The 15,668-nt window shown below is 43.5% G+C and overlaps 1 protein-coding gene across 12 annotated transcripts in view; it reads left to right on the plus strand.

Moving 5' to 3' along the window:
* The window catches only part of Usp28 (ubiquitin specific peptidase 28), a 60,367-nt gene extending 49,712 nt beyond the window's left edge, over nt 1-10,655 (plus strand). For 5 of the 12 annotated variants that reach the window (XM_087905621.1, XM_087905623.1, XM_087905624.1 and 2 more), the window contains 8 exons: nt 54-239; nt 1,090-1,185; nt 2,387-2,565; nt 2,675-2,753; nt 3,831-3,910; nt 4,437-4,560; nt 5,659-5,854; nt 9,508-10,655. In XM_087905621.1, coding sequence (XP_087761747.1) covers nt 54-239; nt 1,090-1,185; nt 2,387-2,565; nt 2,675-2,753; nt 3,831-3,910; nt 4,437-4,560; nt 5,659-5,854; nt 9,508-9,683 — 1,116 coding nt within the window. In that variant the 3' untranslated portion in view covers nt 9,684-10,655. The remainder of the gene's footprint in view (nt 1-53; nt 240-1,089; nt 1,186-2,386; nt 2,566-2,674; nt 2,754-3,830; nt 3,911-4,436; nt 4,561-5,658; nt 5,855-9,507) is intronic. The other 7 variants (XM_087905628.1, XM_087905630.1, XM_087905629.1 and 4 more) reach the window with 3 other exon arrangements.
* Nucleotides 10,656-15,668: the final 5,013 nt, after the last annotated feature.

Below are 15,668 nucleotides of genomic sequence, written 5' to 3' on the forward strand. Positions count from 1 at the left end.
GTTTTCTCCCATTATTGTTGTTCTTACTCTTTCTCTCCATTCTGCTGCCACAGCGTAAGGAAGCTGAACCTGAGAAGCCCAAACCCCAGGAAACAAATCTTGCAGAGCAGTCAGAGCAGACCCCAGAGGCCAGTGACACAGAGGCTGCTGCCCCGCCTAACTCTGAGGTCTCTGAAGTCGAGATTCCCAGTGTGGGAAGGATTCTGGTTAGATCTGATGCAGATGGATATGATGAGGAGGTACAGAGAAGAGTGCAGGCTAGCTGTGTGTTGTCTTTCAGAAGGTGTCTGTCGTGAGCTAATGTTTTCTCACTGAAACAAGTAACAGCCATGGAGGCCTGTCTGCTTTTGACCTTAGGTGCCATTTTTAGAAAAGCACTGGAGAGCCTTTCCTGCTGTGTACTATTGGCATGTGTGTGTGCATGTGTGTGTTCATCAAAGCTTGACCTGGAGAAGGCAGGATTAGCTCCATTTGGTATTATGGACAAAAGTATGTTTACCTTCTAGAGACAGTTTGCTTTTGATGGTAGTTCATTATTTTGTCTTCCAAGTAGAATTTTTCCAGTTGCTCAGTAAGTAAAATAAATGTGGATTAAAATTCTAAAGTTCAGGATGCAGCTGCTTCTCATGGTCTGCCTGTCTCCTTTTCTGTTATACTACACACAAATAGTCATTAATCCCGTCTCAGGTTTCTGTCTTTTGCTGGGGGTACATATTTTTTTATTTATTGGAAATTTGCAGTTATTTTTAGGTAGGTCTGTGCCTTTATGCCTTCATTTAAGGAGCTAAGTTGAAGTGCTGACTAGATAGTTGAGCTTATTCTTCAGCAGTGCCCAGCGGAAATGGTTTTGAACATCTTTCTTTGTCTTACAGAATTAGAATGTGCATGCAGAGGGACAGCTTGTCATAGGCATCATTACAAGGATAGCCAAGGTTCTGCATGTGTCTAGAATAGGCTATGCAGTTTGACCCACAGCCTGAGCTGGCCAAGGAGACAGTGCTCTGTTTCCCCTGATCACCTGTCTTCATCCAGTCTCCTTTTGAACCTGTCTGCTCTCCTTTTTCTCTCTGTTTGTGTCCTCTGTGGTAGGTGATGCTGAGCCCTGCCATGCAAGGGGTCATCCTGGCCATAGCTAAAGCACGCCAGACCTTTGACCGAGACGGGTCTGAAGCAGGGCTTATTAAGGTACTCTTGTTTTAACGTTTTAATCCTCATGACCCAGGGATAGTTCCGTGAGACGGTGGGAAATGGTGTTAAGATGACCTGTGCTGGGGAGGTAGTTCAGTCGGAAGATCTAACTTAGATTTCCAGAACCTACAATAACAAAATATTGTGCAGGGCTGGAGAGATATCCCAGCACATTCTGTTCTTGCAGAAAACCCATTTGGTTCCAGTATCCCACACTGAACAGCCCAGCTCATCGCCCTGCTTCAGAGGGTCTGACATTCTCCTGACTTCTATGGGTACTAGACACATATGCTCCTTGCCCCATACATACACGCATGTAACTAGGCATGGTACAGTGCATATTTGTAATCCCAGTGCTGCAGAGGCAGAGATAGGAGGATCCCCGAGGCTTGCTGGCCAGCCAACATAGTAGCCTACTTGGTCAGTCTGAGGCCAGTAAGAGACCTTGTACCAAAAAATTATGGTGGGACAGTGCATAGTGTCATGTTCCTTCAATCCCAGTATTTGGAGGCAGAGGCAGGTGGATCTCTGAGTTCAAGACTCACCTGGACTACATAGTGAGTTACCAGCCAGCCAGGGCTACATGGTGAGACTGTTTCAACCTTCCACCTCCCCCCAATAAATGTGTGCCTAAAAGTTAGTTGTGCCGCTGTGCATTGCGTTCAGCCTTCAGAGGTGATGAGGTGGTTAAATGTTCATTGGTGTCACAAACTGATTGATTGTGCCTTTGTATCTTGGGAATCTTCATTAAAAAGAAAATATTTAAAGTATTTTAAGCTTAAGATGTTTGAATAAAATTACATTTGGGTGGATTTTTAAACAATTTAAACTAAATTCTTGTGTTTTTAAGAACTCCACGAGAGCTAGGAATGGTGGCACATACCTATAATTCTAGCACTTAGGATGGCCACAAGTTTAAGGCCAGCCTGATCTATATAGTGAAGTCCAGACCCTCTCCACAAAAACAACCAAAACTTGATGAGGAAAATGTGTTTATTTTTTGAGTGAAGTATTTCTCTAGTGCTAGGGTTGGAGGGAGTGATGGTATGCCTACTCTTCACATTGCAGTTTCTCAACAAGTAGGCCTTAACCTAGCGTGGATTAGGGAGAGGTCCTCTGGCATTTTGGTGTCAGTTTCCATGCGTGTGCTCAAGTCCACAGTGTTCCCTTCTCTGCTCCCCAATTCTGTTCCTAACAGGCATTTCATGAAGAATACTCCAGGCTCTATCAGCTTGCCAAAGAGACCCCCACCTCTCACAGTGACCCTCGCCTTCAGCATGTCCTTGTCTACTTTTTCCAAAATGAAGCACCCAAAAGGGTAGTAGAACGAACCCTTCTGGAACAGTTTGCAGATAGAAACCTTAGCTATGATGAGAGGTGAGAATGCCAGACCTGTTCCTGTGTGGGGTCTCTCTAGGCAAGGTCCTCCATTGTGGAGGTGCTGCCCTGCACCCTGCCATTGCTTTCTGAACTCTGTCCCACACAGATCTATCAGTATCATGAAGGTGGCTCAGGCCAAACTAATGGAAATTGGTCCAGATGATATGAACATGGAAGAGTATAAGGTAAGTTTGGTTGTTTTGTATTTTTAATTTTTCCCAAAACATTAGTTTTGGAGGCAAGTGGTACTGGAGACAAAATGAACAATTTTATGTTGCCAGACTGACTAGTTTCCTAATAACAATTAAAATTTGAACGGTGGGAAAAGAAGCTGAGTGTGGTTTGGCCCACCTTTAATCCCAGCACTCAGGAGGCAGAGGCCTCTGAGTTTGAGGCCAGCCTGGTCTACATAGAGAGTTCTGGTACAGCCAGGGCTACAGATTGAGACATAGAATATGAATAAAGATCTTGTCTTAGCCTCAGAATCACAGATCTCTCTCTTGTTGGTCTTATGTTATACTGTGTCTATGCTTATCTCCCAAGGGCCTTTTGGAGCCTTGTCCTAGGCTGTGTGTGTGTGTGTGTGTGTGTGTGTGTGGGTGGGTGGGTGGGTGGGTGGGTGTATGTGGGTGAGTAAGGCTGTCATCTTCTAGTATGCAGTAAAATATGTGGAACTACGGATTAAAAAACAAAAGACCTCTTCTGTGTGCAAAAGTAATGAGTTGTGCTGTCTACACTTGTGTGTTATCTACACTTGCTGAGCTGGCAGTGGTTTGTATGGCTTGAGTAGTCTTGTGCTCTCTTCTTCCCCGTGTCTGACTGTTCATGCCTCAAATGTCATTTGTGTAAGCCATAACTGAATGACTTTGAGTGTTGTGTTGGGATTAGGAGGGTTTACAAACTTGTTAGGTGAAGTAAAGTGATTTTCTGACCCTTAGCAGAAGGAGTAGAGCACTGCGAGTTAGGGTCAGTGATACAAACTTTATATGCCACAGCCTAGGTGAGGCTCGGATTTGTCATGGAGCTGAGACTCTGGCCTTCTTGATCCTTCTGCCTCCACCTTTCCTGTGTTGGGTACAGGCATACACCTCCATGCTCAGCTTTAAATCTTTTTTTTTCTTTTTTTTTTTTTTACCCAAAAGTTTATATGTTTTTGTAGTTGGCCAGAGTTGCTCAGTAAATGCTTGTACTGAGAGTATGGTAGTGGAAATGAAGTACTGGTTTCCTGAGACAAGTCATTAATGGTGGTCCTTCCTTTCCAGAGGTGGCATGAAGATTACAGTTTGTTCCGAAAGGTGTCTGTGTACCTCCTAACAGGCCTGGAACTCTTTCAAAAAGGAAAGTATGTGGGCCTTTTCTTTCACTGACATTGCTACTGAGAACTCTGACACCCACACAGGGACACTCAAACATCACAGCCATAAGTCCCCTGCTTTGTCATGTACTCTGTGGCCTCTACACCACCCATGTGCTTAGCCTTGTTCTACACATCTGTCACACTTTTTTTTTTTTGAAGGGGGTGTCCTTCACATAATGGACTTATTTTTGAGGAGATAATGTTATACTGGGTTCTCTTAGTGATGAGAAAATGAAGTTTTGATTGGCCTGGACCATAGTGAATAGCTCATCCCTTTCTTTGTCTTAGAAGTGGAGAAAACCTAAGGCCTGAAGATTTTCCTGATTTGCCTTCCCTTTCTTGGCCATTCTGCAGAATTAATTGCTGAGATTGGCTGTGGTCTTTGGCCCCTAAGCTTTTCCCAGTACACACCATATTGTAGCTGAATATATTCTCATTGCAGAGAAGTGAGAGCTAAGCCCTAGGTTTTGACGAAAGAGAGATCAGCTGTGGATGTTCTCCCACCTTGTAGGTACCAGGAAGCACTGTCCTATCTAGTATATGCCTACCAGAGCAATGCCGCCCTGCTGATGAAGGGGCCCCGCAGGGGTGTGAAGGAGTCTGTGATCGCGTTATACCGCAGAAAATGCCTTCTGGTTTGTACTGCCTACAAAACCTTAATCTCTTCTCCCTCTCTCGCTGTGTCGTTCTTTCCAACCCTTGACAAGTTAAGCAAGCCATGCCTATCTCTGCCCTTTAATGTGTCTGCATTAAAGCTTTTAGCATATTGCCCCGCTATGTATGAGTTTGTTAAGCACAGAGCTGCCTTCTGGTCAGCTGTTTCCTCTGAGCCACAATGAATACATGGAAAGAATGTGATATTTTCCAGGGTCACGTATAAGGTGACAGTTTTCAGGACTTGAAGTCTAGTCTATAAAGGGTTACAGAATGTAAGAGTTGGTCTTGCTAACCTTGTCACCTTTCCTTCTTTGCATTGGGCAGCCATAGGGAAAGGCAGGTGTAATTCTGTCAGCCTGCCCAGGAGTGTAGGCCCTGCTAGTTCTTCATGAAGTGTCAACAGGTGACTGGTGTACAGATTGTCTGTATGTGTTCATTCCTCAGATGTCCTGCGGGTTTACCCTCCCCTCAACATCCTCATTTTCTGATAATTCTTGGATTGCTGTCAGGTGTGGCAGGACTAGCTACTTTGCTAAGAAGAGGAACACTAAAAGGCTTTGTGCTGTTGGCTTCTAAGTCACCAGATACAGATCGTCACCTTGAGTTCTCGCTGCTGCTGTATTAGGGATGGTTTAGGCTTTCCATCCCTGCTCTCATCCTCTAGTGTGTATCAGAGTCCCACAGGGGGACCTTCAGACATTGGTGACAGCTGACCAGTCTGGAGAGCAGCCTGGGTTTCAGTGTCTTCTGCGTGGGTGTCTAGTAGTTAGTGAAATTTGAGAATCACTAAATAGGTCTTTGGGTAGAAACAGATCTCAAATATGACCTTGACTTTTAAGTTTAGGCCAGCGAGTCACAAGTTGGGGTGCATTCAAATCATCATGGTAGTTGCTATAAAATCCCAGGGCCCAGGTCACCTACATCCTAATCATAATTATGTCAGTACATCTGGGGAAGGAACTAGTGCTTCTCCCCGCTCCCAGTTAGGTGATTTTGGTGTGACCATTGGCTTAGATTCCTACTAAGTTGATACTTTTTTCCCAAACGTTCTCCCCTTCTCTGCCTTTTATCTATAGGAGCTCAATGCCAAGGCTGCTTCTCTGTTTGAAACAAATGAGGACCACTCTGTAACAGAGGGCATTAATGTGATGAATGAGTTGATCATTCCCTGTATCCACCTGATCATTAATAACGACATCTCCAAGGATGACTTGGATGCCATTGAAGTCATGAGGAACCATTGGTGCTCTTACCTGGGGAAGGATATTGCAGGTATGTCATTGGCACTGCTTATAGAGTATCTGAGAACTCACAGTGGTCTCACTCTTTAGTGTTGCTGGCTGTTGAAGCCTTTTAGGGGATGGGAACGCCCTAATATCTTCAGTAAGAAGCATGGATATGAGGAAAGAGGGTCTGGGAGCTTGGCCTTTACTCCTTTCCACCGCCTTGTCTCAGTCAGTTGCTGAAGCCACTGCGGGGTCAGCAATTTCTATAGAGCTGTGACTTAGTTTGTCACTTTTTAATTTTTTCCAGTACTTGGAACTAAACCCAGGCTGAGCAACAGTCAGTACTCTGTAGGAGCGTTAACCTTCTGTTATTTCTCCAACTACTAAATCCTGGGTTTTAATGGTTTAAACATCAAAATATGTTTATGCAGAGTATGATTAGCTGATGGCTCCCTAAATTTCCTAAGGTTTGAAGTTACTGTGTATAAGAATATTAACTAATTACTTCAGTGAATTAGTAAATGGAATATCTTAAGAGATACTGAGGCTAGTATTTTGTAGGTGGGTTCAGTTAGCTTGAAAGGAGTATATTCTGATAGGAATCCTGCTTGTTCATTGTCTACTCATGTAAAGATAATCTAATGACTTGTTCTGGTATGCAGAATTTATTGCTAAATCTTGTAATAAACAATTGCTAGTGCTTCCTTTTATCTGCTTTTCTTTAGACCATGTGTGCTCTATAGTTTTACTTAGTTCTCTGTGCACTGTGTATTTAAGCCTTTGAAAGACACTAACATCATTGTATCTGTGGTTCAGAACATCACATCCAATTTCTTAAGTTTTAAGGGGATGATTGTTAGTAAGAATAACCATGATGGCAAAATAGCTTTTGCTACTTGACCAGGAGTACTTTGCTTCTTACTGATCTGACCTAAAGTAGGACTTTTAAATTTTTTCCTGCTTGTACCCCCTTTTCACCCATGGAGCTGTTTTTTTGTTTGTTTGTTTGTTTTATTTTGTTTTGAGTCAGCGTCTCACTTTGTTGTTCTGGCTGGCCTAAAACTCACTCTGCAAACCAGACTGGCCTCAAATTCCAAAGAGATCTGCCTACCTCTGCTTCCTGAAACCTGGGATTAAAGGCATGCCCTACCAAACCAAGCCACTTAAAAATTTTTGTTATTTATTATTATTAATAATAATTATTATTGTGTGTAGGGAGATGCAAGTGCCATAGCGTGTGTGTATAATTCAGAGGACAACTTTGTGGCGTTTGTCTTCTCTTCTCATCTTTACCTGGGGTCTCGGCTTGTGCAGCAGGCCCTTTACTCTCTGAGCCGTCTCACTGGTCTCACCGGAAGTTTGTACACACCCCAGGTGTATAGCCATGTCAGAATAGGTACACAGATCAACTTTAGCATTTGTTAAAGACAATAACAAATTTGCATGCTCATGAGATGCATTGCTTTATTTTTATATAAAGGGTTAAATCTGGATTGAATATTTGATAATGCAGGATTTAGAACATCTGAAAAACAGTGGTTTTCAAAGTTGATTGGTATTTTAATTCTATGGATATCACTACTGAGCATACAAATATGTAGTATAAAATGGTAGAGGTACTTGAGGGCTGTTTCAAAAATGATGGAAATTCCGATCTAATTCCAAGCCAAAGGTCACATATGTTTTTTTTTTTGAAAGTAATTTTATTAAATTATAAAAGTTTCCATTTACGCCCCTCTTCCCAACACCCTCCCACTCCCCCCACTCCCTCTCCTCCTCCCTCTTCGTCCCTAAGGGCAGTCAGGGTTTCCTGCCCTGTGGGAAGTTCAAGTTCCTCCCCCCTCCCTCCAGGTCCAGGAAGGTGAGTATCCAAACAGACTGGATCCCCAAAATCCAGTCTATGCAGAGGAAACAAGTCCCAGTGTCATTGTCAATGGCTTTTCAGAAAGACTCCGGGCCAGCCACATTCAGAGAATCTGGCCACATTCAGACAATCTGGTTGGATCACGTCCTCGTTCAGTCGCAGTCCAACTGGCCTTGGTAAACTCTCATTAGATCCATCCCCTTGTATCAGTGGGTGATAGCATCCCTCGCAGTTTCCTTTTTCATTTTCTTCGTCCTTCTGCTCCTCATTTGGACCTTCGGGGGCTCAGTCTGGTGCTCCAATGTGGGTCTCCGTCTGTATCGCCATCCATCGCCAGATGAAGGATCTATGGTGATAAGCAAAATATTCATCAGTATGGTTATGGGCCAAGGCCGGTTCAGGCACCCTCTCCTCTGTCCAGAGAACAATCTGGGGATCTCTCCTTGGACTTGGGATCCCATATATAATCAAGTCTCCTGTAAACCCTAAAATGACTCCCTTAGTTGAAATATATTCTTCCCTGATCCCATATTCATCCTTCCTCCTTCCCCCCCCATCCCGGTCAACCGAGCTTTCCCCATTCCTCCCCTACTCCCTTCTCTCTAACCCTCTCCCCTTCCAACAACCCTCCCCCCCCCATGCACCCCGAGGTTACCTGGGACTCTTGACTATTTCCTGCCTCCTGGCGGATAGCTAAATAATCTTCATCAGGTTCATCTTCTTATTTAGCTTCTCTAGGATCACGAATAATAGGCTCAAAGACCTTTAATTATGGTTAGAATCCACTTATGAGTGAATACATACCGTGTTCCTCTTTTTGGGTCTGGCTTACCTCACTCAGTAAAGCGTTTTCTATTTCCATCCATTTGCATGCAAAATTCAAGATGTCATTGTTTTTTACCGCTGAGTAAAACTCTAATGTGTATATGTTCCACACCTTTTTTAACCATTCTTCTATTGAGGGGCACCTAGGCTGTTTCCAGGTTCTGACTATTACAAATAGTGCAGCTATGAACATAGTTGAACAAATGCTTTTGTAGTATGTTAGGGAATCTCTAGGGTATAATCCCAAGAGTGGAATTGCTGTGTCCTGAGGGAGGTTGACTCCCAGTTTCCTGAGAAACCGCCATACTGATTTCCACAGTGGCTGCACAAGTTTGCATTCCCACCAACAATGGATGAGAGTTCCCCTCTCTCCACATCCTCTCCAGCATAGGCTATCATTGGTGTTTTTGACTTTAGCTATTCTGACAGGTGAAAGATGATATCTCAAAGTGGTTTTGATTTGCATTTCCCTGATCGCTAAAGAGGTTGATGTTTTTTTTTTAAATGAAACAAGTCAGCAACTCAAAGCAATTTTTTAAAATCAAGCACCTTACTACATCCAATCCAATCCAAAGGTAACCCTAATTTGATACTACATACATCAAATAATGGTAGGAAAATGTTTAAAAAGTATTTTCTGTGATTAAATTTTAATGTTTCTATAAAGGGAAAGTTTGGCAGTATGTGTTGGCATTGACTGAATTGAATGCACATTGTGTGTTTAGAACGAAGTCCTCAGTGAAGTCACGATTACATGTTTGCTTTTGAGCTGATTGATCATTGGTATGTTTAGGTACCTTTTAGTGCTGCCAAAGTATTCATGACAACCTCCCCCACCCAATATAAACAGGCACGGACATAAGCTCAGTTATGCAGCCCTATGTGGGCTTTCAACTGTAGTGAGAGGCAGAGTCTCAAAGGCATCTTCTCTGTTAACTGCAGCAGGATGCATGCTGTTGCAGCTAGAGTGTTGGCTGCTTTGTATGTAACCATCCATTTTCTCTCTACAGAAAATCTGCAGCTGTGCTTAGGGGAGTTTCTACCCAGGCTTCTAGATCCTTCTGCAGAAATCATCATCTTGAAAGAGCCTCCAACTATTAGACCGAATTCCCCCTATGACCTTTGCAGCCGGTTTGCAGCTGTCATGGAGTCCATTCAAGGAGTTTCAACAGTGACAGTGAAATAAGTCCCTCGGCCCAGACTCAGCCTGGTCTCTGATCACCTGCTATTACACAGCAATTTGTTGTTGCAGACTCTGCTGGAGACGGGGACTGGGTGGCTGAGCAAGATTCAGACCCTCACCCATGTCATGGTGTGTGTTTAAAGGGATTAAGGATAAAGTGCACATTTAGGTGCAGAATCATGAGAGCTATTTCACTGAAGAAGGCCAGTGCATTATAGTTTTGAATTATCCCAGAAGACCTGAATTGCCTTTTTAATCTCCCATAATACTTGGGTTTCTATAAGCCTCATGTCACTTTTTAAATTGCCCCTGAGTCACCAGTATTTCTGGAAGCAGAAGGGTGACTCATCAGAACTGAACTGGAGGAGCAGTTATTACTTATTTTGTCAAGTTCAGTTGACATTTAAAATCCCTAACTATCAGAGATTGGTGATAGAAGTCTCGCATGGCTCTTGCAGTGACTGAGGGGGCACTGATGAGCCCTTCCTTCCGCATGTGGGTGGAATCTGAGGCTGTGCTGCAAAGCCAGGAAGAGCTGCCTCGCCTTTTGATCTGTTTATATTTTAGATAAATCAGAAAACCTCACATTCAGTACTGAGTGAAAGGGAAGAGAGCATCATGGACTGTTGGCCCAGTGGTATTGGGAAGCTGCACAAGGAACATTTTGATAGTTAGTAATCATTTAAGCAAAATTTTGAAAATTGTCTAAAGCAGGTGTTTAAGGCTAGATACCCTGCCCTAAAAGAACATTTTGATTCTCTTATCTCCTGTTTTAGAAAATAAGGGATGTGAATTTGTATAAAGAAAAGAACATTTATCTGTATGTATATGTAGAGAGAAATCCATTTTTAAAGAACTTTTAATTGGAAACTCATGTTTTAGCCAAATTTTAAGGATCAGTGGAGAATCATGGGAGGGAAGAAAACAACACAACTATGCAGATTTTATAAATGTGCAATAAAAGTATTTGTGTTACCTTTGGTGTGGAGAATGGCCTTTTTTTAAAAAATCTATGTTTCCCATTTTGAAATGAGTGAACTCCATGGCATTTGTGATTTCTTTTAAAAATGGGAGAGGGGATGAGGGATTCTCTGTTCACCTCATTCTTTTTTTCAAAAGTTTGTTTTTAGTTATGTGTATGCATATCCCATGTGTGCAAGAGCCCACAGAAGCCAGAAAATGTTGTTGGATTCCCTGGAGCTGGAGTTAGCAGCCACCTGCTATGTGCTGGGAACCAAACTCCAGCTTGCTCAGTGGTTCTCAGCCTGTGAGTCAACCCTTTTGGGGATTGGATGACCCTTTCCCAGACCATCGGAAAGCATAGATATTCACATTATGGTTCATAACTACCAAAATCAGTTATGAAGTAGCAATGAAAATGATTTTATGGTTGGGGATCTCCACAACATGAGGAACTGTATTAAAGGGTCACAGTATCAGGAAGATTGATAACTGCTGGGCAAAGGCTATGGCTTAGAATGTTTCTGTGTTTTTATTGACTCTTAACTTTTTTTTTTGACACTGGGTCTTATCTGCAGCCCAGGCTTGCCCTGAACTTGCAGCCATTCCCCCCCCCTCCACACTTCTCATATATTGGGTTTACAGTATAAGCTACTGCTCCTAGCTTAAAATGCTTTTAATGTAATTTTAAAACTTTTTTATTGTATTTATTTAGCTGATGTGTATATATGTCCCCATAATATGCTGTGGGGCCAGAGACAACCTGTGGGAGTTGGTGTTTTCCTTCCGTTTTGCAAGTTTTCAGGCAGGTTATATAGTGTCTTCACCCACTAATGCATCTCACTGGCTCTTAACTCTTGAGACAGAATCTTTGTTCTGTGTTCACCTTGAAGTCCGGTCTTCTGACTTCAGCTTCCTGAGCAGCTGTGATGTGACATCTCAGCATTTTTAAAGATTTGGGGATAAGAATGCTGAGGGCGAAAGAATGAGAAGAGGACGAATCCAGTGTGAGAGAGGGAAGTGTTTGAGCACGTGTTTGTTTACCTCAGTACGTGCTGTGGAGACATGGTTAGCTGGAGATCGGTTAGCTCCTTTTAGAACTAATTGCTGGGTGATGGTGGTGCACACCTTTAATCCCAGCACTTGGGAAGTAGAGACAGGCAGATCTCTGAGTTCAAGGTCAGTCTGACCTACAGAATTCCAGGACAGCCAGAGCTACACAGAGAAACTCTGTCTCAAAAACAAAAAAATCAAACAAAAATTACCAAAAACAGGAGACTCGATGGTTTAACTTGCATGCTTAGGATCCTGTGTACAAGTCCTAGCACTTCAAATAATTAGGGAGAAAAAAAGGTGAATCATTAAAGCTCATTTTTACCCTACATATTTTAAGAAAGGTAGATACGTTAGACAAGGAAGCAATTAGCAAGGGCTATATGATGAGAGACCATCTTTCAGCCCTTTGCTAGCTTCTTGGCCACAAGAAGAATACCCTAGAAGCTGAGCCTCCTGGGTCCTAAGCCTTCCTGGCTCTGCAGTTCATGCAGAATGCTTACTGTGCTTGAGGTGAGATAATAAGTTCCCTCCATGGCAACACGGAAGTCTGGTTTAAAGCCGGAGACCACGCTAGAGATGGTGGCAGGGGGCTTAACTTCTCAGCTACATAGGGGGTTTTAGATCAGCCTTTCAAAACGACTTTAGACATGAAACATGGATTTTTCATCTTTCCATGAGAAATTTCATAGGTTTCTCTTTTTTGAGGGGAAGGGTGTTCTACTGGGGATTGAACCCAGGGCTTCAGCAATGTCAGGCAAGTAGTTCCTACAGAGATACATCAGTGGCCCAAGAAGTGTTTTAAATTAGAACAATTTACAAGCTTGTGAGAAAATTCCTTGTTAAAGATTTAATTAGTTCTGTTTTTAACTCTGATTTGGTCCTCAAAACAGGTGGGTAAAGATCATGGCATTTTGGTGGATAGTCTCCACTGAGGCAGTCCATTCAGGGGTAGCTTGAGTCTCCTGGGAATGATAAACTGTTCATGCTATTTCATGTCAAGCGGCAGCCTTTCTTTTTAGCCCATGCCATCATGTCCTTCGAAAGGAGAGTTTGGGAGACAGGATATTTTCCCTGCAGAGAAAGCCGTAATTGAATGCTGACGATATATGTCATCAACACCTGCAAACACGGGATTAAGATGAGGGGACCAGAAAGCCACCAGCAGGCGCAGGTGAACCAGCTGTCTGCAAAGACCCTGATTGGGCTAAACAGTGTGAAGGGAGATTTTCAGTGTGGGTCTCTGGGTGTGATGGATTGTGTAGGTGCCCTTCCAGTGGTGAAACAGGATGGGGTTCAGAAAGGCATCCTTAATGTCAAATCTTGACTTAGCTCCTTGCTGCCCCAGGTGTGCTGCCTCATTTCCCCCTTGTTAACAAAATGGATAGTTCTAGCTGCTCTTCTGGTCCAAAATCCTTTCAAGCTCTTCCATAAGCCTCCCAAGAATGCAAAAGCTCTTATGCCCCAGCCAGTTGTGTGACAGGGTCAAGCCTATCTGAAAGGCTGCAGTTGAAGGGCTGAGTTCCCTACCAGGCCTGGTGCTCTATGGGTCGGCTTCCTATGATACTGAGAAAGGTGACATCATCTTTATCATGAACCAGAGGGTGCTGCAAGGTCTAACGCCTTCCTGCATTGTCAGCCTTGTCCTCCTCTTCCTCTTCATGTTGAATTTCACCCCTACCTTTCTACAGATGCCACTTCTTTGGGGTGCCCAGCTGTGGCTCTGAAGACTTCTCTCCTGCTGTGTTATCTTGAACTGTGTGGTGTTGCATTGATTTGTGTGATGTTACTGCCCGCCCCTGCCGGGGGTTTTGAGACAGGGTTTCTCTGTGTAGCCCTGGCTGTCCTGGAGCTCACTCTGTAGACCAGGCTGACTCAAACTCAGAGACCCACCTGCCTCTGCCTCTGAAGTGCTGGAGTAAGAGGTGTGTGCCACCACCCAGTGATTGGAGTGATTTTATTTTAATGCCTGTGTTCTTTGAACGAGGCCCCTGGATACAGTTTGTCTTATTTTGCAGTTGATTCCCAGCACAGTACCTGAAACATGGTAAGTGCTTATAAATATTTTGTTAGAGGAGAGAATAAATGATCAGATAGGTGAGTGGTGGCTCTGTGAAGCAGACACTCTAGGGACCAGGAAATCCTTGGCTCCTTGAGCCTTACCTCTTACTGATGCTTGGCCCATCAAACTTTGAACCTATTGAGAAAAAGGATAGCTGAAAAATAGTCATCAGAAATAGTTTTCTGATTGACTAAGGACAGAATAAGCTGTGATGCACACACCCTAGTCAGAGGGTTATTTCCCTCCTGATGGTTGCCTCTGTATATGTCAGTGTTTGGTGAAGTTATGCTTGTGCAGTCTCCATTTCCTGGGTGGCGGGTTTCCCTCCCTCCCTTCCTCCTTCCCACCTTTCTTCCCTCTTTTCTTTTCTTTTCTAAGACAAAGTCTCTGCATGTAAACCTGCTCAGCCTTGAACTGACAGCTGATGGTGGGACCACCTGCCTCTCCTCTTGAGTGTTGGGATTCAAGGCATGCACAGCCACACCCATTTCTTTTGTAAACATTTTTCTTAATGTTATTTATTGTTATTGTGTACGTGTGATGATGGAGCAGTGGTGCAGGCCAGAGGGCAACTTTATGGAGTGAGTTCTTAGCTTTATGTGCATTCTGGGGGTCAAACTCAGGCTATCAGGCTTGGTGGCAAGTGCCTTAGTCACTGAACCCTCTTGTCAGCCTGGAGAAATGGCTTTTTGAAAAAGGATGCTGGTGGCTGGCCAGTGGTGGTGTACACCTGTAATCCCAGCACTCGGGAGGCAGAGGCAGGTGGATCTCAGTTCAAGGCCAGCCTGGTCTACAGAGTGAGTTCCAGGACAGCTAGGACTGCTACATAGAGAAACCATGTCTCGGTAAACAAAAATAAAAAGGATGCTGACTTAGCTGCTTTGGCAAATGTGATTATTCTATGGTGTTGGAGATCAAATCCAAGATCTTACATGCCAGGCAGATGCTCCAACAACTAAACTATCTCCCAAGCCCCAAATAAGATAATAGCACCAAAGTCTCTCTTCTCTCACTCTGTGCTGTCTGTCTCTCTCTCTCCCTTCTTCCCCCTCCTCTCTGTTTTTAACAAGGTCTCAGGTAGCCTAGGCTGGCCTTGAACTTGCCTCCACCTCCCAAACGCTAGGTAGGATCACAGGCATGCACCATCACACCTGCCCTTACGTAGTTCTGAGAATGGACCCCAGGACTTCCTGTGTGCTAGGCAAGCAGGCACTCTATCTACTGAAACAAATCCTCTTCCCTAATAAAAGAGTTATAGTGTGCTTTTGAAGTATATGGTAAAAGACATTTTTCTGGAACTGAGAATTTGTGCACACAAGTCTGCCTCAGGTGGTAATAGGCACAACTATCCTAGAGGGACCAGTTTGTCTCAGTGTGCCTATGAATTGGCTAGTTTTCACTGTGGACGTACTGAGTCCTGGACAAATCAGAAAGGTTGGGCACCTTACTACTCACTCACAGGGATGATTACTTTTAGGGAGAAACGTGGGACCATCACAGCCTTATGATGAAGCAGAAACAAAGCAAAGCTGTGCCCTTCAGAAGCACTGCTCAGCTACAAGCAGCAGAGATTTATAATTCAAGTCATACACCTGAGGACTCCCATGCTAGAGGCCATTGTGGGCCAATAATGCATTTTTTGCCAACACATCATCAACATTTCTAGCTAAACATGCAATGTCTCTTCATACTTGATTATCTCTGGTGACTAACGTATAAAAGTATCTTCCTTAATAAAATAATCAAAGTGATTAAATATATAGTTAATACTGTGACTTTTTTGTTTTGTTTTATTTCAACACACTAGCCTAGACTGACTTTGAACTTAGGGCATTTCTCTTGGCTCAGCTTCCTGCATGTTAACATTACAAATGAGAGACACCATGATCAACTTTTTTTTCTCCTGGAAGTTT

Source organism: Myodes glareolus, chromosome 4 (assembly GCF_982192425.1).
Source record: "Myodes glareolus chromosome 4, mMyoGla1.1, whole genome shotgun sequence".
Taxonomy (NCBI): Eukaryota; Metazoa; Chordata; class Mammalia; order Rodentia; family Cricetidae; genus Myodes; species Myodes glareolus.